General features: G+C 38.4%; 1 protein-coding gene across 5 annotated transcripts in view; it reads left to right on the top strand.

Annotated features, from left to right (window-relative positions):
* The window catches only part of IPO9 (importin 9), a 45,101-nt gene that overhangs the window by 10,381 nt on the left and 10,393 nt on the right, over window positions 1-24,327 (top strand). For 4 of the 5 annotated variants that reach the window (XM_037825051.1, XM_037825050.1, XM_037825049.1 and 1 more), the window contains exons 2-16: window positions 1,705-1,766; window positions 1,985-2,071; window positions 2,817-3,018; window positions 9,318-9,406; window positions 10,218-10,304; window positions 10,857-10,976; window positions 11,088-11,188; window positions 11,387-11,445; window positions 12,067-12,218; window positions 12,952-13,050; window positions 14,225-14,331; window positions 14,682-14,821; window positions 17,288-17,447; window positions 22,108-22,334; window positions 23,721-23,869. In XM_037825051.1, the coding sequence (XP_037680979.1) occupies window positions 1,705-1,766; window positions 1,985-2,071; window positions 2,817-3,018; window positions 9,318-9,406; window positions 10,218-10,304; window positions 10,857-10,976; window positions 11,088-11,188; window positions 11,387-11,445; window positions 12,067-12,218; window positions 12,952-13,050; window positions 14,225-14,331; window positions 14,682-14,821; window positions 17,288-17,447; window positions 22,108-22,334; window positions 23,721-23,869 (1,841 nt within the window). Of the gene's footprint in view, window positions 1-1,704; window positions 1,767-1,984; window positions 2,072-2,816; window positions 3,019-9,317; window positions 9,407-10,217; window positions 10,305-10,856; window positions 10,977-11,087; window positions 11,189-11,386; window positions 11,446-12,066; window positions 12,219-12,951; window positions 13,051-14,224; window positions 14,332-14,681; window positions 14,822-17,287; window positions 17,448-22,107; window positions 22,335-23,720; window positions 23,870-24,327 lie in introns of those variants that run through there. The other variant, XM_037825052.1, reaches the window with a different exon arrangement.

Below are 24,327 nucleotides of genomic sequence, written 5' to 3'. Positions count from 1 at the left end.
AAATTCTAATCAAGTCTGTGATTTAGTTGATAGTATTGTACCAGTGTTAATTTCCTGGTTTTCCTAATTGAACCACTGCTATGTAAGTTGTTAACATCAAGGAATCATGGGTGAAGGATATCCATGAGCTCTTATGTACTATTTTTCATCTTTTCTGTAAGTCTAAAGATTATTTCAAAATAAAATGTTTAAGAAAATATGGGCATAGATCATTTTCAGTAGTGTTTAACCTGGTAACTTTGACAAGCCTAGAAAAGGAAACATTGCATACAGCAACACTTTTTGAAATTAAGCTTTTCTGTGGCATAAATACCCTCTGGGTGGCCATTCCATTGAAATCCAATTATGAGAGTTAGAACTTTCCATGGAAAGTAACTTTAGCTGCATAGATAGAAAAGCCAAACAATGTATTCATGCTAGGCAACAAAAATAGTAATAGCACAGTCATTAATTTTTTTTCTTGAAGTTTTTACTATGTGCTGGATGTTGTGCTAGACACTTTACATGTATATTATGCAGTCCTCACATAATTGCTTGATATATAGATACCGTTGTCCTTATTTTGCAAATGAGGAAACAGGTTTACAAAGGATAAGTAATTTGCCTAAGGTCAGACAGGGTAGCTTCAGAATTTGAACCTAAATTTGCCCAATTTCAGAGTCCAAGATCTTAACCACACTGATCTATGGCACCCTCCAAATGGGAGCGATGAGCATGCTCTAACCTTGCTCACCTACCAAAGCTGTGCAAGCCTGAAAAGTTCTGTTCACTTTCTAGACAGTGCTGTGCAATAGAAAATACAGTGTGAGTCATAAGAAATTCTAAATTTTCTAGTAGCAGGTGAAAGTATTTTTAATGTTGTATTCATTTAACCTGAGATGTGTAAAACACTGTCATTTCAATATGTCATCAATATAAAAACTATTATGATATTTTACAACGTTTTTCTTGCTAAATTTGAAATCAAGTATGTATTTTACAATTATAGCACATCTGTACCACATTTCAGATATTCAATAGCCATTTATAGCTAGTGGCTACCGTATTGGACAGTGCATCTCTAGAAAGTGTGATGTGGAAATTATGATGTTGGTCTTGTGTCCTTTTTCCTCTTTCTATAAAACAGTATTTGTAGAAATAGTTTTACAATTATTAATTGTCTCCTTTGCAAGTGTAAATTAGACACAGCCTCTCGCTATGCTTTTCAAGATTTCTATTTCCATTACTTACTGGGAACTGTTCACTTAGAACACTTGTATTTTTAGGACTAAGCTTGTTGAATCTAGCTTTTCTTAAGACTTAATCATCTCATATCTGGTAGTATATCTGAGTAACTCCTGAAATCCCACCTTTTTAAGTTTTCCTTAGGGTTACGATAGTACTAGTTTTCAGTTAGATACCACACTCATTGATCTAAGAGGAGACTGTTGACATCTTGTAGGGAGAAATGGCTGGAAGGTGCTATGCAGTGATTGGGGAAAAGGAGAGGATGCTGGAACTGTTCATTATAAGAAGTCACGCACTCCAGCCCAACCTGCTTTTCTTATTTGGAGCAATCAATCTTAGTTAGATATCAGTACTTTTAGAAGCAATGGATCAAGCTTCTTTCTGAAATCTTTTTTGTTGGCATCAGGTTTAGAGCTCAGTAAATTGCCATGGCTTTTCTGGGTGCTCTTAGACTTACTAGGAAATTTTTTCTTCCAGAATTTGGTGTTCACTTGGCAGAGCTGACCGTAGATCCCCAGGGGGCATTGGCAATCCGTCAGGTAAGTCCACACTCATTGGCCCAATTTATAAGTAATTTCCCTTTACTCAGTAATGAAACTTTCTCATGGGAAAGAGGAAGAATAAGGCCAACTTACAAATAAACTGGGATTTTGTACCAGATTAAGGTTTTTTTCAACTATGTCAGGTCTTGTATATGGGTTTTATGTGTGAAGAAATTCTTTTTCTTGCTACACTGTGTGGCTTTTTCTCCTCACAGCTGGCATCAGTCATTTTGAAGCAATATGTGGAGACTCACTGGTGTGCACAGTCAGAGAAGTTTAGGCCTCCTGAAACTACAGAAAGGGTAAGGAGAGTCACTTGATTAGTCTACCTTCAGAGATTAAAGGGGCCTTTTAAGAGATTAGGCTATCTGTGTTCTTTGACAACATGGGGCAGTCAAAAGACTAGATAGAAAAGGAGATTGGTAGCTGGTATTGTGGGCATAGAAGAGAGCTCGAGTACCAACTGGCCTGTGTTCACATTCCACTTCTGCTATAAAATATTGGAAGTGTTTTAACTTCTAAGCCTCAGTATGCTAAATCCCTAAAGTTAGAATTAAAATGCCAACGTCAAAGGTTTGTTTGAAAATTAAATGAAATATTGTTTCTTTTTAACACAGTGCTATGCCTCTATCCTGAGGACCCAAGAAATTTTGAGGTATAAGGTCTAGAACAGCACTTACCCATTGGTACTTTCTCCAGTTATGGAAATGTTCTATATCTGTGCTGTCTAATACAATAGCTCTAGCCAAATATGGCTAGTAAGTACTTAAAATGTGACTAGTGCAACTAGAGAACTGAGTTTCTAATTTTATTTAATTTTTATTAAATATAATTGGTAACATGGGCCAGTGGCTACTATAATGGACAGTATAAGGATAGGGATCACAGAAGAATGCGCTAAATGAATTATTGTCACATTTATGTATAGGAGCTTTCTGTAGTTAAGCAATACCTATGCACATTGTTTTTACAACATATAAACTGGACTGGTCTCTGCCAGTAGCTTAAAACCTAGTCTGATGGCAAGTGGGCTTATCTCCCCTACAGGCAAAAATTGTTATCCGGGAGCTGTTGCCCAACGGGTTGAGAGAATCAATAAGCAAGGTGCGCTCCAGCGTGGCCTATGCAGTGTCAGCCATTGCCCACTGGGACTGGCCAGAAGCCTGGCCCCAACTCTTCAACCTGCTCATGGAGATGTTGGTGAGCGGAGACTTAAATGCAGTCCATGGAGCCATGCGAGTGCTGACAGGTACTAGAACCTTTTCCCTGGTAGTGGTTCTTGGATCCCAAGTAATAGGAGTACTTACAAGAAGCTATGTGATAGAATGGTCCAGACCAGTAGGAAGCAAAATTCTTAACTGCCCCTCCTAGTTTTTATCTCCACATCTATCCTCCAGTTCCATTGGCCTTATCTAGAGAATTGAGTTGGTATAGTATAGTATTGCTTTTACTACCAAACCTTACCACTTAAGCACTCAGATTTTGGGTTCACATTCTGGCTTTACCTTGACCCAAGTTACATTAGCCTCTTTGAACCTGAGTTTCCTTATATGTAAAATTAAGATAATAATAGTACCTGCCTCAGAGAGGCTTTTGGTAGTTTAAATAAGCTAATCTTTGTAAAGTGTTTAGCACAATAGCTGACATGTGATAAGTACTCAGTAAACTTGAGCCATTGTGATTATCTTCATTATGTATTTATTTTTCTACATAGTTTAAGCAAGGCAAGGTTAGAAATAGTCAAATGGAATTTTGTAGAACTATAAGAAAGAAGATAGCGTAGATATATAATCCTGACCTTTATTTGGCCAGCTTAAAGAATATGCAGTCTTCAGTATCTTTTCTTCCTCTGTGTTCTGAGAAGTTGATAAAAATACTGGAACTTTTAGTTCAAGGTGATTTGGTGGATCTCTCTTCTAAACCTGATAATCTGTTAATCTCTCCCAGAATCTGCCTTCATATATCACTTATTATGGCCTGAGTTTCCCAAGGTTTTGCAGGTTCTGCCCTGCTTTCTGTCCCCCTTTATGAAGTCACTACTCTACTTTGCCCCAAGGAATCCTTGCCATCTTGTACTTATCTTTTAAAAATCATCTTTCCTCTCTGTTAATATAGGTTTATGGGAGTTTCACCCATTTCTTATATGTTTCTCTATGACCTGCTAATTTTATTACCTGAAATGTATTCTTACCTGGTTGTGAATGTTAGTTCTACTATTTTTGAATCTCAGTTTACTCAATTTAGCATCTAGACCCAATTCTTCTAGTCTTAGTGACACTACTGGTAGGTAATATGAATTCTATGTCCAAAAGCAAACCTTTCCTCTCCTTTTGTTTCAAAACTCCCTCTTCCCATGCTCCAGCTATCTTTATGAGCTACCTGCTATCTTCTTAGTGATTCATTATTTGTGACAAAGCTTCAGTTTTTAACTCCGGTACAGAGCAGAATTACCAAAAAGATCAAGACTTTCCTTGTTCAGGTTTTCACTTCCCTGCTAATTTCCCTCCCCTCTCATTATTCGGATGACTTCACAGACTCCTTTCCATCAAATTGGCCTTCTGGGATTCTTTACTTATAGCTTCATGGTGCCATGAAGATGTTTTCTACCAAGGAAAGTAAGCCAATTCTAAGTCTTCTAACACAAAGTTCAACTCCTCTTTGACAACCATGAAGAAAAAAGGTAGTTGCACATTTATCCTGATTGAGATGCTGAAGGCACTCATTTTGCTTGACTAAGGAAATTAGTGTTCAGTGAAATCACTTTTCTGTCAACCACAGGAAAAGAACTGTTGGGGACATTTGTATCATTTTATAATGGAGTGAACAGACATGGAGTGGACAGTGGCCAACCTCCATTCCCAAATAGCTGCTCCAAATATTTTCAAATGAGGGCGAACTGGGGGAGAAACTAAGATGGCGGCTAGGTGAGACAGGCTAAAGGAACACCTCCATGAAAAATACTAGATAAGGACCAGAGAGTGACCCAGAATACCGGTTACAGTGATGTGTCAGCTGAACGAGATCTGCTAGTTCCCAGGGGGTGTATACTTGGTGAAACCGGGAGTCTGCATTCTGAAACGAGTGAGTAAGCTGGCTGGAAGTCCAGCAGTCACACGGCGAACTGGGGAAGCCAGGGTTTGGCATCTGGAGACCGATGGGCTCTTTTAAAAAAAAAAAAACAACCCAGGAGTGGCTCCAGCTGTGATTGTGGGAACCACGCAGTAAAACACAGCAAGAGGGGGCTGGGCCGGCCTCTCGGTGTCTGGCCTGGAAGATAGCCTGCTGCAGATACCCTTGGGACCCGGGGGACGGAGGGGAGAGCCGGAAGCAGAAAGAAACCCTGCAGATAGCAGCTGGTCCCCCGGAGGGCTGGATAAACTCCTGCCCAGGGCTGTGCCCACAGCCGAGAGCCCCACCAGTTGTCCCGGAGCTGGGAAGGAGGAACTGTTTGAGGAGGGGAGTGTGGAGACACCCTGGTCGGCCATTTTTGCATCAGGCTGAAAGCACTCCAGCATGGTCTGGCAGCCCGGGGCTTCCCTTGAGGGACAGCATGCACTGGTGACGTAGCACGGCATTCCCTCGGCAGAGGTCCTGGAGGATCGCGGCTGGGTGGGGGGACCCGCTCGGAGAACCCAGGGAGTCTACACCAAGTCCAGTGGTTTGTGGGACAGCAAGAGAGAGGAGCTGGGGCTGAAATGAAATGAAGGCTTGGACTCTTGCGGCGGCCTTGAATCTCTGGGAACCGGGGGGATTTGAATATTGAGGCTGTCCTTCCTCCCTGGCCACCCATACAAGCACCCCGCATTCAGGGCGGATGGCTCCAGCAACACACCCAGACTGAGTTCTCCGGCTGGAACCCACAAGAATCATTTCCCCACACACCGCGGTGACAAGGTGAACTGACTTGAGAGGTATAGGTGACTCACAGACACCATCTGCTGGTTAGTTAGAGAAAGTGTACGTCACCAAACTGTGTTTCTGAAAAATTAGATAGGTTTTTTTGTACATCTTGAAGGAACCCTGTCAAGCAGAGCAAATGCCAAGAGGCCAAAAACAACAGAAAATCTCAATGCATATGATAAAACCAGACGATGTGGAGAATCCAACTCCAAACACACAAATCAAGTTATCAGAAGAGACAAAATACCTCGCAGAATTAATCAAAGAACTACATTCGAGGAACGAAAACATGGCAAAGGATTTAAAGGACATCAAGAAGACCATGGCCCAGGATATAAGCGACATAAAGAAGACCCTAGAAGAACATAAAGAAGACATTGCAAGAGTAAATAAAAAAAATAGAAGATCTTATGGAAATAAAAGAAACTGTTGGCCGAATTAAAAAGACTGGATATTCACAATACAAGACTAGAGGAAGCTGAACAACGTCTCAGTGTCCTAGAAGTCCACAGAACAGAAAATGAAAGAACAAAAGAAAGAATGGAGAAAAAAATCAAAAAATTTGAAATGGATCTCAGGGATACAATAGATACAATAAAACGTCCAAACTTAAGACTCATTGGTGTCCCAGAAGGGGAAGAGAAGGGTTAAGGTCTAGAAAGAGTATTCAAAGAAATTGTTGGGGAAAACTTCCCCAACCTTCTACACATTATAAATACACAAAGCATAAATGCCCAGCAAACTCCAAATAGAGTAAATCCAAATAAACCCACTCCAAGACATATTCTGATCACACTGTCAAACATGGAAGAGAAGGAGCAAGTTCTGAAAGCAGCAAGAGAAAAGCAATTCACCACATACAAAGGAAACAACATAAGACTAAGTAGTGACTACTCAGCAGCCACCATGGAGGTGAGAAGGCAGTGGCATGACATATTTAAAACTCTGAGAGAGAAAAATTTCCAACCAAGAATACTTTATCCAGCAAAACTCTCCTTCAGATTTGAGGGAGAGCTTGAATTTTTCACAGACAAACAAATGCTGAGAGACTTTGCCAATAAAAGACCTGCCCTACTTCAGATTCTAAAGGGAGCCCTACCAACAGAGAAATAACAGAAAGGAGAAGGAGATATAGAGAATTTTAACAGACATATTTAGTACCTTATATCCCAAAGCACCAGGACACTCATTTTTCTCTAGTGATCACGGATCTTTCTCCAGAAGGGACCATAAGCTGGGACATAAAACAAGCCTCAAGAAATTTAAAAAAACTGAATATACTCAAAGCACATTCTCCAACCACAATGGAATACAAATAGAAGTCAATAATTTTTTAACTGTAACTCCTCTATTTACTTCCTACATGATATAAATTATACAAACTAATGACAGATCAGTGGTTTTGAACTCAATGTAAAATATGTAATTTTAGACAACTATATAAAGGTGGGGGAATGGAGGAGTATAGGAACATAGTTTATGTGTCCTATTGAAGTGAAGGTGGTATCAAAGAAAAACAAGATTGATATGGATTTAATAGGTTAATTTTAACCCCTACAGCAAACACAAAGAAAATATCAGAGAATATAACCATAGAGATGAAAAGTAGAATATGGGTTAAGAGAAATGGGGGAAGGGGCAATGGGGAAATAAGAAATGAGTGTGGAGTTGCTGTTTGAGGTGAAGGGAAATTTCTAGTAATGGATGGGAAAGAGCATTACAACATTCTAAATGTGATTAATCCCACTAATGGAAGGCTAGGGAGGGGGTGGAACGGGAAGAGTTAGGCTGTATATATGTTTCCACAACTGAAGAAAAAAAAAAAAAGACAGTCTAAATAGATGACAATTGAATGCCAAGGATGAACTTGGATGGAATTAGAGGATAGAGGACGGGTGGCTCAAAGGGACACAGTTGAGACATAAGGTAAAGGAAATAGAGAATGTAAGCTTTGTATCATTGTTGAATCTCTTGTACTTTTAGCTGCGCTTAATGGATTGCATAAAAGAATGTTCTTGTTCATGGGAAGTGTATACGTGAATTATAGTGTATGTTCAAGGATGTGTGCAGCTAGCTCTCATATGTTCAGAAGACAGAGCAATAGATGATGGATGATAGATAGGGAGGGAAAGAAATAGCGATGTGACGGCATGTTAAAGTTGGTGGATTGAGCTTTCGGGGGAGGGGGTTAGGGTATGATGGAATTCTTTGTATGGGGTTAGTATTGTTTTTGCAATTGTTCCTATAACTTTGAATTTATTTCAAAAAAAAAAAAAATGAGGGTGAACTGTACACTCACAACACAGACTCCAGCATGCATGAAGGCAGTAGGACATTGGTGTGTAAACAGGAGCCCATTAGGGTTCTCTTTAAGGATTTTAAGATACTGCCCCATCTCCCTTTAATGGGACTTCCGATTAGACTTATCTGTTTATAAAGAAGTCACTAAGGCCCTTGGTGTGCAGGAAATGTAAACACAGCAGCTAAGGATTGAAATATTCGATCCATAAACTACAACCTTTTCTTCAGGAGACTGAGGTGTTGCTGGTGTTCCAATCTTTTTCTGAATTACTGGGTGACTTCAGAAAACTTATTTTAGACTTCCTGTAAAGTGTCAATAAATTCAGACTACCAGGAATGATTATAGGAAAGTTTTTTAAAAATGCAGTTAAGTACATTAATAGTAGCATTAAGTTAGACTACATTTTTTGTAAAACTTGTTTATCATTAATATACTGTTCATCGTACTTATTTCTGCTATCTTCCTTGGAATTCTTAATAAAACAGAAGCACTCACCAACAAAGCTCAGAATTTTATACCCCAGCCTAGTATAGAAGACTCAGTCTTGAATGTTTGAGCCTTTTTTGACTTGTGGGGGTTGATACTTCCCGAGATTTGTGGGTTGTATCAACCTTGAAATTGCCAATTTGCATTTCTAGCTGTCTATCCTCTTTAAAAATATCCCAATTAATTAGGTCCATTTTGATAGTGATAATGTGGAAGAGCCAGGAAAAGCATTAGAGTGAACAGAAGTACAGTTATTGGAACTCAAGAGTTTGTGTTTCACCTCTTAGTAACATGAGATCCAGAGTCCTTCATGCTGTCTCAGTGCCTTGTGTCTTTAGGGGGAAATGAAGGGAAAGGTGTGAGCCATATTTCCTTCACCTTGAAGTCCCATTCCACGAATAGGCTGCTTTATGCCACGTCCATGTAGAAATTCCTGTCTGTGTTTTTTCATTTGCATCAAAACAACTTGCCAAGTGAGAGTATTGGAAACAGAACCAAACGTAGGAGTCCTGAATGCTGACAGAAGGGTATGAACTTGATTAATACAGAATTTTCCCCAAGTTGGCCTTGTAAGGGCTTTTGTGGAGTTCCATTACATATCTTCTTTCAATATTTATATCAAGGTTTTCTTTCTTAATCTCATACATTTTCCTTTTTCTGCAAATTGTTGTCTTTTTCCTTCTAAAAAATAATCTGTAACTTTTGCTTCTTTTCCTTCCCCAGGATAAGACCACCAGGCCAGTTATCTTTACCTGCATGCTGTCTGTTTGGGAACTGATACCTAGAAGCAGTTTGAGAAATTTTCGCTTACTGTCTATATAAAGGAGTATTCTTATAATGCTACCTTTTTTTTTTTATAGAATTTACTCGAGAAGTGACAGACACACAGATGCCACTTGTTGCTCCTGTCATTCTTCCAGAGATGTATAAGATCTTCACCATGGCCGAGGTATGAAATCTCAGCCCCAAGATCACACAGCAAATATGGGCTGCTCAGACTCTGGTCAGACTTCACATCTTAACTGAGGGGCCATTAATTTTGTTGCTGATGTCCATATCTGCAGACAGAATTATTGAATCTGCATTAGTCTCAGGACTTTTCACTCATAACTACAAGGGTAAGCCTGTGGTAAAAGGTTGAAGTATTTCTTTGCATATCTTGTACTTCCTGGCATCCCATTACCCTTAAATACCCAGTGCCTTTATGCTACCTCTGGCGTGTTGTTGAGCATCTCACCTAAGCTTGCTCACTTCAGCTAGCTATGTGGAAGCAGTCTATCACAGTGTTGCACATAATTGACCCTTAATATACTGTATATATGTTCGATTCATGTGTGTATGAATGGTAACTCATTCAGAATAACATATGAATACCTGATAGGTCATGTTTTAACCCCCCTACTACCTCTCCCCACTCCCAACCAAGAGTCTTTGCATTTTAAAAGAAATACATTGGCCATGTTGGGATTTCAAGCAGTACCCAGCCTGATATTTTTAATCAAATCAGCCTACAGGTATATGTATATAAGGTTAATCCTAATAAGTTCTAACAGCTTTTATCCTTTTGCCTTTCATTCTTTGAACTACAGAAGAAGGCTATCTGCTGGACATGAATGGATGATTATTTCCATCTCTCTAGAGGATCCAGTCCCATGTGAAGATTGAGTAGTCATAGTTTTACCTCTAGTCGTAGAAACACAAATACACACACATACACACATACACCCTGATCTCATGGCTATGCTATAACCTTTATCCAGGTGTATGGTATTCGAACCCGCTCCCGAGCTGTAGAGATTTTTACCACTTGTGCCCATATGATCTGTAACATGGAGGAACTGGAAAAGGTAAGTGAGCCTTTGGGTAAATAATAGATGTCATGCTCGAAAGTCTTTGCAGGCATAGCAGTGACTCATTTCATGACAGTAGGACCAGAAAGCATACTCACCATTGTTGTGGGTAGTAGATTTAACATTTTGATTAAATGTTACATTTGTATATAGCCTAGTTTCCTTTTGTTTGAGCCCTGTTTCTTCTGACACTTTTTCCTATGCTGATTTTCATATTAGTCATCATTCAGAAATTTCCTTCTCTTTTATGGCCTTCTTGTATGAAACAAAGCTAGTTATAAAGCACCAATCTCTGTCATTCAGAAGTGGTTTTGAAAAGTTGGTCTTACATAATAGCTTCTAAGAGAGTTGTGGTGAAGAACTATAAGTGTTAGATAAGGACACATGAAATCTTGAGTTAACAACTCCAGTGACTCTACAGCTATGTCCTTGTAGTTGGAACCTGACCCGGGAGAGCTCTTTAGATACCTTGAATGTCAACGTTTGATAAGTACATTGAAGCCATTGATTAGAGGAATGTCCAGCATTGCCTTTGGTTTCTGTTATCAGGGTGCAGCCAAAGTCCTGATCTTTCCTGTGGTGCAGCAGTTCACAGAGGCCTTTGTTCAGGCCCTCCAGATACCGGATGGCCCCACATCTGACAGTGGGTTTAAGATGGAGGTCCTAAAGGTAAACATTTACTACTGGTGAAGTATTTGGAGTTTGAGAAGATTGTCTAAAATCATTGATTTCTTCTGCATCACTTGTAACTCTTGGGTCATGTTCTCTTAAATTTCTCAGGCAGTGACAGCTTTGGTGAAAAACTTCCCAAAGCACATGGTTTCCTCCATGCAACAGATTCTGCCAATTGTTTGGAACACCCTAACTGAGAGTGCAGCTTTATATCCTTTCCTGAAAGCTTAAGGGACCTGCTACCACCCATGGTTGGGAATCTAGCATTGGGTCTTGCATTCCTGAGGTCCCACTTTTTTTAATGGGTTTTTTAAGGGATCTGTTCTTATTATTGGAATGTTTAACATTCCCTTATAAAGTATATGTAAAGCAGTCTCCAAATTTTGTTTCTTTACTCTTCATCATACTTATGTGAGGACCGAAGTAAATTACACAGAGGAAGTAGAAGATCCTGTGGATTCTGATGGTATGTAGTTTATCTGATCTTAACAGACATGAACAGTGGGAACAGGGAATTAAGAAAAGAAAAAGGAGCCAGAGACAGAAAAAAGCATTAACTTAGAGGCTTCACTCCCTTAGGGGAGTTTTCTAATTGAGTTTCCTTTCAATGTATTAAATGTGGTAAACATTATATTCAAGTGTAGGACATCCATGGGTAAATGAGAAATTGAAAGTCTTTCATCTAGTCCTCATAGTTATTTGCATAAATCTCATAATATCATAGAATTTCTGACTTGGAAGAGACACCTTAAAGGCTATCTAAGCCAGCCTACTTCTGGCATTTTGTCTAGTTTAATTTTGAGGTCCCAGATGATGATACTTTTATTTCTGTTTTAATATTTTTAGGTAAGTCAGATTAAAAAAAAAAAAACAGACATGCTAGAAAATACATTCAGTGCTGCTGGTTCTTTTACTTGAAACAAAGAATATTTAATTACCTCAAAGTTCTATTTCTTTTACTCCCTAGCCCCCTCTACCAATGCCTTGGGAATAAAAATTAACAAGTACTTTAAATATTCATTAATTTACAGTTACTTTCCTTTTACTTTTTTTGTCATTAACGACTTCTCTTGTGCATTTCCTGTAGGTGAAGTCCTAGGCTTTGAGAATCTTGTCTTTAGCATTTTTGAATTTGTCCACACCCTACTAGAAAACAGCAAATTCAAAAGCACTGTGAAGAAAGCCTTGCCTGAGTTGATATACTATATTATCCTGTACATGCAAATCACTGAGGAGCAGGTAAATATGAGACAATTACCAGCTTGTATTTATTTGGGAAGTGCAACTTAATGAATGTAAAGTCTAGATCAAGTGAACATAGTATTTCTAAAAATAGTCACCAGGAGACTTACTTTGAGGGAAGTCCTAGGAAAGCAATGATATCGTTTAATTGCCAAATTCCTGGGGGTGGTTATCAACCTCTATATTAGGTAATTGGACTTTCAAAATATTTTTCACCTTAGGAAAATCTCTGCGGGACCGCTAGCCAAAGACCCTAGTGTGTAGGAGAGCCTACACCTTCCCTTTAAGTTGTGAAATGTGGAGATCAGATCATTATCCTGGTTGGTGAGTCATTAAAAGCAGAAAGCGCATTAAAGAATAAGATAATTGCCTCTCCCATAAAACAGGACAGGAATTGAAATATAATTTCCACAGTAAATATCTCATCAAACCTAGTAGATTCAGAAAATTGATCTGTTAAAGATTAACGGCTGATTGATAATAGCAGAGAGGTAGTAGAGTAATCTGTTAAATTCTAATAGTGTCTGGTTGAGAGCATTTGCCATTGCTTGATAAATCCCTGATAAAGGATTTGCTTCTCAACATTAAAAAGAAAGACTTCTGAGGCTAGAGCTTTGTTCCCACATCTGTTGATGAAAAGAGGAAATCTTCCCACATCTGTTGATGAAAAGAGGAAACATATGAACCAGACTGGCAGCTTCACGAAGACCTAACATTATTGCCCTTTCAGATTAAGGTATGGACAGCCAACCCCCAACAATTTGTGGAAGATGAAGATGATGATACTTTTTCCTATACTGTTAGGATTGCAGCTCAAGACCTGTTGCTGGTAAGAGGGTTGTCTTGGTACTTTAACCAAATTAGCCTAATCAGTAACTTGAGCTTTTCTTTCTAGATATCTAACTCAAGCTAAGCACTGCTGTTGGATAGCTTTATGTCAGAATTTTTTTTTTTTTAATTAGAGAAGTTGCAGGTTTATAGAAAAATCATGCAGAAAATAGAGTTCCCATATACTCCCCTATTAACATTTTGCATTAGTACAGTACCTTTGTTATAATTGATGAAAGAATATTAGTATAATTGTACTAGTAACTGTAGTCCATGGTTTACATTAGGGTTCCCTGTTTGTGTTGTACAGTTCTATAGATGTTTTTTCGTGTTTTGTTTTGTTTTGTTTTTTTCTAATCACATATGCAACCTATTTCAGACTTTTTTGAGGATAGAAGAGGACATCTCAAAATTTGAGACTTGGGAATTCCAAAGTCATTACTACTGGTGCTGATTTACAAGTAAATATAGATAAAAGAATTATATGGAGGATAAAGTATTCTTATAAGTAAGGGCTGTTGAATCAGGAGCATTTCCATTTAATCCACTCTTCAGCAAGAATCTATAGCACAGACGAGAGGTTGGCAAACTTAAAAAAAAAAAAAAAAGTCTTGCTGAGAGACGAACATCCAAACTCCTGTATTCTTTGACTCCTCTGACTAGAGCCTATCAGTTTTCTCTAGGCTGAAGTGCTGTGAAGCAGCTGCCACTTGCTGCCTTTTGTGTGGGAAGTTTGTTCTCATTGTTGGTGAATCACTTCTCATTATCGTTTTGTATTTTTAAGGCACCAGTTAAAGATCACACTAGATTTCAATTAATAGATTAGCTTTATTTTTCAACAGTCATTTCCAAGAGAATAAATATTTTTAGTCCATGGCCATCTAAAACTGAATCTATTGTTGCCCACTTATACTCTGCTGAATAGAGCCAAAGGGAGCAACTGGTTAGCTGTAACAATTCCTAGGCACTACAAAAATACAGCTATTACTTTAATTTCATTAGAGACCCCAAATAACTGGGATCACATTTTTAATACAACTAATCAGGGTTTTCCATGTGTATGTGGAAGAGCTTGAATCTTTTAGGTAGCTAGTATCCTAACGAAAGCAATTTGCAGTTAAAATGGGTTTAATTTGCACCAATAGGATTTATTGGTCCCACTTTTCTCTCCCTAGGCTGTGGCCACAGATTTCCAGAATGAGAGTGCAGCAGCCCTGGCTGCAGCAGCCACCCGGCATTTACAAGAAGCTGAGCAAACCAAAAACAGTGGCACTGAGCACTGGTAAGGAGTGAGCAGCAGATGTTTAACTTAGGGACATGTTCTAGGCATCAGATCTGAGGCAAGTAAATCCTTGCTTTGAATCATCTGTTCTTAAAATAATTGGTTAAGATGCTTTTGTTTTAAAAATCCTTGAAAGGAGATGGACTTTTGCTTTGTTGTTAATTAGAAAAATCTTTTTTTAGTATATTTCACTGTTTTCTTTTGGCTATAGATTCAGATTGGAAGGGCAGATAAGTGGCCTTTATGGGTCAGATCATGCTGGACTGGCCTTTCCTGAATGTTCTTCCCTCAAATATTTATCTTTTTGGTAAGTATAGTTTATTTAACCAAGCTTTGTATCCCTTTCATAGGTGGAAGATCCATGAGGCATGCATGCTTGCTCTAGGCTCAGTGAAGTCCATCATCACTGACAATGTGAAAAATGGCAGGATCCATTTTGACATGCATGGATTCCTAACCAATGTCATCCTTGCAGACCTCAACCTCTCAGGTATGTTTCAGCACAATGTCAGGGTCCTAGAAGATCTTGAGAACTGTCATCAACTCAGTTACATTGTTCTCTTAAACTAGGAAGTCCAGGTTTTCTTGTATTTTTTGAGGTGAAAAAATTTTCCGTCTTAGAGCTGGAACTCATCTGAATATCTAAGAACAACCTAGAGACCTTGACTCAAGCTTCACCTGCCAAAAGACAAATACTGCTCAGTTCATAATTTTTCCACACTGTTCACATTTCCTCCCAAATGAGCAATCCTGGCTGTTCTTGGCATTTAAATGAATTGCAAATCCAGTTGCTACACCTTGAGAACTCTGGCTTGAGTTCTGCTCTTATTATTATTAAAGTCCAGGATGCCCTCAAGTGTCTGTGTCAGGCTCATTTTTCCTGTTTATTTCCAGTCATTTTTCTCAAACTTTATTCTTAGCCTGTATCTAAATACTTAAATTGTTCCATTCTCATCTCTTTTTTAGTTGCTCACCTTAAAAAGGTAGCTTTAAAAAATAACAATAAATAAATAAAAGTATCCCTTTAGCATTAGACTGATTTCTTCAGCAATGCAAAGTAATAGCTAAGAATCATTGTTTTCTCTCTATGTTACATTGCTTTGTCCATGCCATGACTTATTCTCCTCCTTAGAGCCAGACCCCCATTCCAAAATGCTCTTTTGGCTTCCTCTCTGGGTACTTATCCTGGGACATCTGGAATTTTTGGTAAATTCTCAGTACATTTACTTGGCTCATCTATATAGGATAGCCCTGGGAGTAGCTTAAGCCATAGGTAATCTGTTATAAGATATCTTGGGCCATTGCTTCCATTCTCTGAATCACAGAATTAAAGTGGCAGCACTTCCAGAGCTCAGATGTGTTGGAATATCTTCTTTCACTCTGCACATATCATATGCTGCATTATATTGTAGTTGATGAAAATGTTTTCTCTCTCCTACTAGGATGTAAGATCTTTGAGAGTAGAGATCATGTCTTATGCATCTTTGTATCTCCACAATGCCTTACACATAATAGGCATTCCCAGGTTATGTGTTGAGTGAACATATTTGTGTTTCTCGGACCCATTAAGATATATATTATAGTTTGCCCTAGCAAAGAATCTTCAAAAATTCCTGGAGATTTTAGAAAATTTGATGTTAAGACTGGAAAGGCTCCATGTGTATCATTAGTTACCCTGCCTGTAGCTAAAAGCCTTTCAGAATTAGCTTTTCTATACCAGCCATTCTCAAACTTTTTGATCTTAGGGCCCCTTGATAGTCATAATTATTAAGGATCCCAAAGGGATTTTTTATATGAGTTGTATGTATCAATATTTAACATTTAGAAATTTAAACTGAGAAGTATTTAAAATATGAGCTATGCAAGTACACATTCCATTAGCTGTCAGGCCATGTAGTTGCACATCCTATAACCTCTGGAAAACTCCACTGTAACACTTTTGGAAGAATGAGGGAAAAGACTAATAACATCTTGGTGTTATTATGAGAATAGTTTAATTTTGAGGACCCCTAGGACTCCCTGGATCATACTTTGAGCAGTGCTACTCTACATTATATAATCTTTTGACTGGCACAGTTTGTGAAGTTCTTTTCAATGGTTCCTATCAACTAAACGTTTATTGTATAAGTAACCAAGTTAGGTCCTATGTCAGGCTGAATAAATATAGTCTCTGTCCTCATGCAGCTTATAGTAGGCAATAAGTAATCCTCTGGTGGCTAGATTATCAAACAAAATAGATAATGTGAGAAAGCTAAAGACAGAGTTATACCTACACAGAGAAGAGAATGTTAGGATTACTTCATCCTGAGAGATCAGTTAGGTAATGCAAGAAGAGGTAAATGTGTTGGCTTATAATATAAAGCACAGAGATGGCAAATAAGATGTAAGTTTCTGGAAATGTGTGGTTCATTTAGAGGGCATAAGTCGTAGGTAATGCTAGAGACTGATTTTAGGAAGCCTTGAATGCAGTGCTAACTAAAAATGGCCTTTAGCTGGTGGATTATAGGATTCATTGACAGATTTTAAATAGAAGAATGACATGACCAGAGCTGTAACTTACCATGTTCTAATAGTGGTCCAAGAGTAGGAAGAAACTGGCAGTGGAGAAGGCATTTAGAAGAATAACTAGTTGTGTAGGTAAGAGGTAATGAGAATTTAAAAAGGAAGACACAATGATAGCTGGGGGTGGGAACAGGGAGGGGAAGTCTTTTTAGTGTAAGGATTTCCAAGACTTACTTTGCCAATAATGAAAAGTAAAACTGGGGAATTGATTCTGCACCATAGGTCACACATTTACTTTTACCTTGTAAGATCATATTTGTTCTCTCAAATAAGTTAATATATTGTGCACTGACCAGGTACTTGTGGCAAGTTGAGGAAGGGAGGTGAGAAGAAAGCAGGGCAAGTAATAGGAATTTTCATCATCCAACGCCTAATTGCTGTCTCTTTCTCCCAGTGTCTCCTTTCCTCTTGGGCCGGGCACTGTGGGCTGCCAGTCGGTTCACTGTTGCTATGTCCCCTGAACTGATCCAGCAGTTCCTACAGGCAACAGTTAGTGGTCTTCATGAGACACAACCCCCATCAGTTCGAATTTCTGCTGTGAGAGCCATCTGGGGGTGAGTACACCAAATAGTGATTAGAACTATTTTAAGAGAAAATTACTCAAACCACAGTTGTCCAGTAAACTATGTTGCCTAGAAGTTTCAGGTAAAGATCTTCAGAAATGAATGTTAGAAGGACAGGGAAAGAAACCATACCAGAGACATTTTTTTTTTTTTCATGTAGTTTTCCATGTTTTTATTAATACAGATTCCAAAATAACCTATTCACTTTGCCCCAAGGTTTCATTCATTTTTTTTTAATATGCATTTTATGGAGATATATTCACATACCACGCAGTCATATAAAACAAATCGTACATTCAGTTGTTCACAGTACCATTACATAGTTGTACGTTCATCACCAAAATCAATCCCCGACACCTTCATTACCACACACACAAAAATAACAATAATAATTAAAGTGAAAAAGAGCAATTAAAGTAAAAAAGAACACTGGGTGCCTTTGTCTGTTTGTTTGTTTGTTTGTTCGTTTCCTTCCCCTATTTTTTTACTCATCCATCCATAAACTAGACAAAGGGGAGTGTGGTCCATATGGCTTTCCCAATCCCACTGTCCCCCCTCATAAGCTACATTTTGATATAATCGTCTTCAAGATTCATGGGTTCTGGGTTGTAGTTTGATAGTTTCAGGTATCTACCACCAGCTACCCCCATTCATTAGAGCCTGAAAAGGGTTGTCTAAAGTGTGCGTAAGAGTGCCCACCAGAATGACCTCTCGGCTCGTTTTGGAATCTCTCTGCCACTGAAGCTTATTTCATTTCCTTTCACATCCCCCTTTTGGTCAAGATGTTCTCCATCCCACGATGCTGGGTCTACATTCCTCCCCAGGAGTCATATTCCACGTTGCCAGGGAGATTCACTCCCCTGGGTGTCTGATCCCACATAGAGGGGAGGGCAGTAATTTCACCTTTCAAGTTGGCTTAGCTAGCTCATTCCCTTTTAATTCACTTCAACTCTGGAATCATCTAGGTTAACTCCTTTCTCACAAAGGTAGAAAACCTGAGGTTTTATTTTTTCCCACTTTTTCACAGCCAGTGTGCTAGTGGCTCAACTAGTCATTTATTTACAGTCCTTCCCATCTAGTTAAGAGACAAAGTGTGGCTTTTCAGAAAGCCCTGAGGCCACTCTGAATGACCAAGAAGAAAGAGCCCTAACCTGTTTTTTAAGGCATAAATATTATTTTAACAATTTTTTGAAGGCCAGAGGTCACTGACTATGCAGCTCTATCCTTTGTGAAACTTGATTTCATTTATATGTATTAATTATTTTTTTATTTTTTAAATGCCCTTTGTAATAAGCATCAATATTAGACTGAAAAAGCAATTACCAGCTAAATAAGGACAAAATAAAACTATATCTTATTTGAAACCATACATTAATTGACCAGGGGTAGAACCAGGGTTTAATAAATTAAAAAACAGATTATGAATGTGTAATAGAGATTTGTCCACTTTGTGTTGTGATTTTGCAGAAATGTTCAAAATGCAAGCCATGAGAGGAGTCTGCTATGAATGTAAAAGCACTTTGGGTAATACATGTACATTAGTTTCCAGGTTGGTTTAGACAGTTAGCAATGCCTATCAAGTATACATTGTTTACATTGATTCTCGGGGGGGATTGTTTTGTTTTACAACAAGCTTATATTACTTTTATAATCAGAAAAAAAAAAAAATTGAGGAAACTTGAAAAAAAAAGTATGTTTAAGTCTGACCATATGGACAGTGGTTTTCTTGAAAGGTTGCACATTTCTCTCTGCAAAGGCAACACATGCTCTGGATATGCATGCCAGAGAAATGAACACAAACACACATACATGCTTATAGCATTTTATATATAGTGTCAAAGACTTTGTGGATTGTCTTAGTTTGCTAATGCTGAAAACACCAGAGATGGATTGGCTTTTATAAAAAGGGGGTTTATTTGGCTACACAGTTACAGTCTTAAGGCCATAAAGTGTCCAAGGTAACACATCAGCAATTGGGTGCCTTCACTGGAGGATGGCCAATGGCGTCCGGAAAACCTCTGTTAGCTAGGAAGGCACGTGGCTGGCATCTGCTCCAAAGTTCTCGTTTCAAAATGACATTCTCCCAGGACGTTCCTCTCTAGCAAGCTTGCTCCTCTTCAAAACATCACTCACAGCTGCACTTACTTTTCTCTCGAGTCAGCTTATTTATATGGCTCCACTGATCAAGGCCCACCCTGAATGGGCGGGGCCATGCCTCCATGGGAACATCTCATCAGAATCATCTCCCACAGCTGGGTGGGGCACATTCCAAGCAAATCTAACCAGCACCAGAATTTCTGCTCCACACAAGACCACAAAGATAATGGCATTTGGGGGACACAATACATTCAAACCGGCACATGGATCCCTTGAAGCCGATCTCTGGCCCCAGGTTAAGAACTGTTATTATGAGGGGATCCTAGCTATTCTTTTCTTCACAACCAAAATTCTCTATTTGGTTGTTTCGCTGTTCACGAGCCCTTGAAATCTGGCTCATGTCCTTGTCATATCACTAAAACTGTTCTTAAGGTTACTTGGAACCTTTTAATGACCATCACTCTACCCTTGCTTTTCTTTCTCCTTTTTCCCCAGTTTTAATTTATTCCTCCTTTAATTTATTTAATACATAGTTTGTATATTATTGCAAGCTGCCTTAAATCCTTTCTGAAACAAGATGTTGAGTGACAAATAATTATACTTGGACACATTTCTCAAATCATTGTATTTATGCCAATCTTTCTTCTTAACTCCAAATTAATATCTAACTGCTTTCTATCCATATCCATAGATAGCTTATAAACCTGAACATGAGTACATCCAATACTGAGCTTACTATTGACCACCTCCAAATCTGCCCTTCCTGTATTCTCTGTAGTGCCTTACTTCTACCTTAGTGAAGGTAGAGACCTTGTATCTTCAAATATTGTACTTAAAGATATAGATAGATCTTGTATTCCCTGTTTTAATAAAGGTGGAGATTTTACATCTCTGCTGTTTAGATCTTGATTTAGATCTTAGCCTCTCATCTCTTCCTCGGTCTTTCTCACTGCTCTTACCTTAACTTGTGTTCTCAACTTGTCTTACCTGAATTACTGTAGTGACCTAATTATTGATCTCTCTACTTGCGGCCACACACCACTGCAATTCATACTGTTTTAGCTGCTGAGTTGATCTTCCAAAATAGAAAATTGATGTTGTTGCTTCTGCAATTAAAACCCTTCATAACTCCAATTGTATTCTTCAAACTCTGAGATACAGGCACCTCAGAAAAAAGTCATAGTATGCTTGGTGGCACATGAAGCTGCAGGATAAATATATAATCTCTTCCTGTTGTGTCAGTTCTTGAAGACTTTTGGGGTAGATTAAGGAGAAAATTTGGTGTTAGGAGTAATTTGTAAAAAAAAAAAAAAATAGATTTGAGAAACGCTGGCTTCCAAAATAAAGTCCCTACTCCCTTATTGTGGCATACAAGATCCAATATGATCTGACCAGATGATGGAACCTCTGTGATTTCTACCAGACCATACAGTTACAGATTCATCGGAGGGACAAAGTAACTATGAACCCTTAGAATTGAGAAGTGGATGGCTAGGATAGGGCACAGCTCAGTACTGTGGAGAGAAAGATGCAGAACCTAACCTAAAGAATTGAGAGCTGATTAAGGCTAGATGCCAAATCACTTCTTTGGAAGTTAGATCAAAGCAGGGTGGTTTTGGAAATCAAAATATTATGGACCAAAAAACAAAGAGGCTATGGACAAATCTGAGATCAGAGCCCACAGTTTCACAGGTCTTTGTGGACATGGACCTGTGAACCCAGCAACTGACACAAATAATATGGTTACAGAATACTTAAGAAAAAAATTAAGTAAAACCATTTATTGAGTGCCTGGTGAGGGCCTTGTTTCTGTGCTAGATTCTTTTAACCTACATAACAGTGTTTTTATTGATTTTTGTTTTATCCTTGCCACTCTGAAGGTAAACAAAAGCAAAAACTTAGGCATTATATTTTTGTTAACAGTTGTTCCCATTGAACACAGTAAGTACTCGGTAAAGATTCGTTATTGAATGACAGGTAATATGATAGAACTTGTATAGCATACTTAAAGCCCTACAAATAGTACACCATTTTTGTAAGTGCATAGAATATTTATATGAATTGATCTTATTTTAGGATTAAAAATACAAGGAAAAAAAGCACGTTTTTTTAATATGGAAGTTTAAAAATATTCACCTATTAAATAAGTTTTATGTTTTAAAAGATAAAACACAGTAACTATTTAGAGAATAATGGAAATGCATATTAAAATCTTTGGAATGTGACCATAATCCGAAGAATCATAAAAGCTTTTAACTTAAGATGTTAATAATGTGGATATAATGTTATGACTGTGATTTGCTTCAAAACAGAGCATTAGGGGGAATGAAAGGAAATAGCAAAGATCAAAGCAAGAATAAGTTAGAAAACCTAGAAATGGTGACACTGGTACATTTAAACAGTATGCCACAGAAGGATGTAAAACATACCAAGCTCTGGAGGTAGCTTTATAAAGCTATACATATAAATGCTGTAGCATGTGAGATTGAGTGACAAAACCGATCAATTGAAGCATCTGCTAGTGAGTAATTATTGCTTATCTGTCTCTCTCTAGTTATTGTGACCAGCTGAAAGTCTCAGAGAGTACTCATGTTCTTCAGCCCTTCCTTCCCAGCATCCTTGATGGCTTAATTCACCTAGCAGCCCAGTTCAGCTCAGAGGTCCTCAACTTGGTGATGGAGACCCTGTGTATCGTTTGTACAGTAGATCCAGAATTCACAGCAAGCATGGAAAGCAAAATCTGTCCCTTCACCATCGCCATTTTCCTCAAGTACAGTAATGGTATGCCACCAGGGAGGATGTGTTGATGAGAGGCACTAAAGAAAGGTGGTGGCTGTTCATTCAAGATGAAAGTTTCCCTGGATCTAATGGGCTTAAGCACTGTAAGCAAAGAATGCAGCTTTCAGTTAGCAAAGAGGAGAGTTATACTGCAGATACAGCAGTATTAAAAAGTAGAGTACCTATTCCTGTAATGCTGTAGTAAGGACTGGAAAAGAAAGGTAATGAATAAAGGGCTAACAAGTGAGAGGTATAATTTTGAGTTGGGTGATAGAGTAGGAAATTGAGCAACTAAAAGAAGAGGCCTAGAACTATAATTTAGAAAAGGAGATACTGAAGAGAGAGAGAGAGACATGCAAAGATTTATGAACAAAGGAGTTCATCTGGTATTTTTTATAGAAATAAAAACTGGGAAATAATAAAAAGATTAATTATATCCATAAAATGGAAAACTGTGCAGCCATTAAAAATCAAACTCTGAAGGAATATTTCATGGGAATGTAGAGCTCGTAGTATAATTAAATGAAAAGATGGTTTTCCAAAAAGTACATGGAATATGATTCTAATTAGGTTTTGGTTTTTGTTTAGAAAAAGACTGTGTATATAGATTATATATGTAGAAAAAGTACCAGGAGAAAATTCATCAAAATGTATTTAATCCATAAAATGGCTATATCATAATTTATTTATCCATTCTGTTCATGGATATCAGTTTGTTCAGTTTTTTCTATTACAAACAATGCTGCAGTGATCTTTTAACATATAACTTAATATACATTGCATATATTTTTGCAGGATAGACAGAGGAGGACATTTTTCTTACATAGCTAAAGCAGGTCAAGCTAAAGTTCCATTCCTTCAACAAGGCTCTTCTTTCTGAGAGTTTTACCTTTTGTCCTAGAAATGGCTTTGGGAATTCTTTATATCTTTCGTGCCTACCCTTGAGAAGATAATGTATGATTACGCCTCTAAACATGAGAACCTGGGGAAAGTTCAGTGTTTTAGCATTGTTTTTGAAACTTTCATGTCTTCTTAACTAAAGCATCAGAGGAGCTTTTTTTTAATCTTTTTTTTTTAAGCATTTAGTTTCATAATCAATCTATATTTTATGAGAATGAAGACCAGAAAAAAAGCCAAGTTTTGTTTTATGAGTAGCTATTAATGGCTAGTCCCTGCCTTAACAAAATCATACAAACTTTGCTTCTTAGAGATTTAGCATCTCTCCTGATCTTTCAAGTTACTCATGTGTCCTCACTAGGTCCCAGATATGTGGTATATAATCAAAGCAGAAGTTAGGTTGGGGGGGAGGGGGCAAACAATAGATATCATTAAGCCAGAAACATGTAGACCGTCAGGCGGGGGGATTCCGTGTTCCCTTATCCACTTCAGATCCTGTTGTCGCATCGCTGGCTCAGGACATCTTCAAGGAGCTGTCCCAGATCGAAGCCTGTCAGGGCCCAATGCAGATGAGGCTGATTCCTACTCTAGTCAGCATAATGCAGGCTCCAGCAGACAAGATTCCTGCAGGACTCTGTGCGGTGAGTGGCTATAAGGACTGTGTGTGTCTACAAGGACTGTGTGTGTGTGTGTGTGTGTCTACAAGGACTGTGTGTGTGTGTGTGTGTGTGTGTGTGTGTGTGAGAGAGAGAGAGAGATCTGCATATGCCACCTACTTCCCACCTAGATGACAAAAAACAGTGGCATTAGAGTTTCATGGGTGATTTTACTGGGTTACTATGCCTCCAGCACAGTGGGTGATTCTCTGGGGCTTTAAGAAAATGGGTTTTCTTGTTCCAGAGGTGCTCTAAATGAATTTGTACACTGTGCCACCATTACACGGCACCTGGCCAATGCATGTCACCTGGATATCCATTCATGTTATGCACTGTCTACCCTTCATGGCTAATGAAGTAATGAGCTGTCATGAGCCGGCTAAGAGCACTATCTACTATCTAATTATTCATATTCTTTCGGAGCTTGCTTTTCATTAGTTAGT

Source organism: Choloepus didactylus, chromosome 2, assembly GCF_015220235.1.
Source record: "Choloepus didactylus isolate mChoDid1 chromosome 2, mChoDid1.pri, whole genome shotgun sequence".
Lineage (NCBI taxonomy): Eukaryota > Metazoa > Chordata > Mammalia > Pilosa > Megalonychidae > Choloepus > Choloepus didactylus.
The sequence above is the reverse complement of the archived record's forward strand: the minus strand, read 5'-3'. Positions and strand labels throughout refer to the sequence as shown.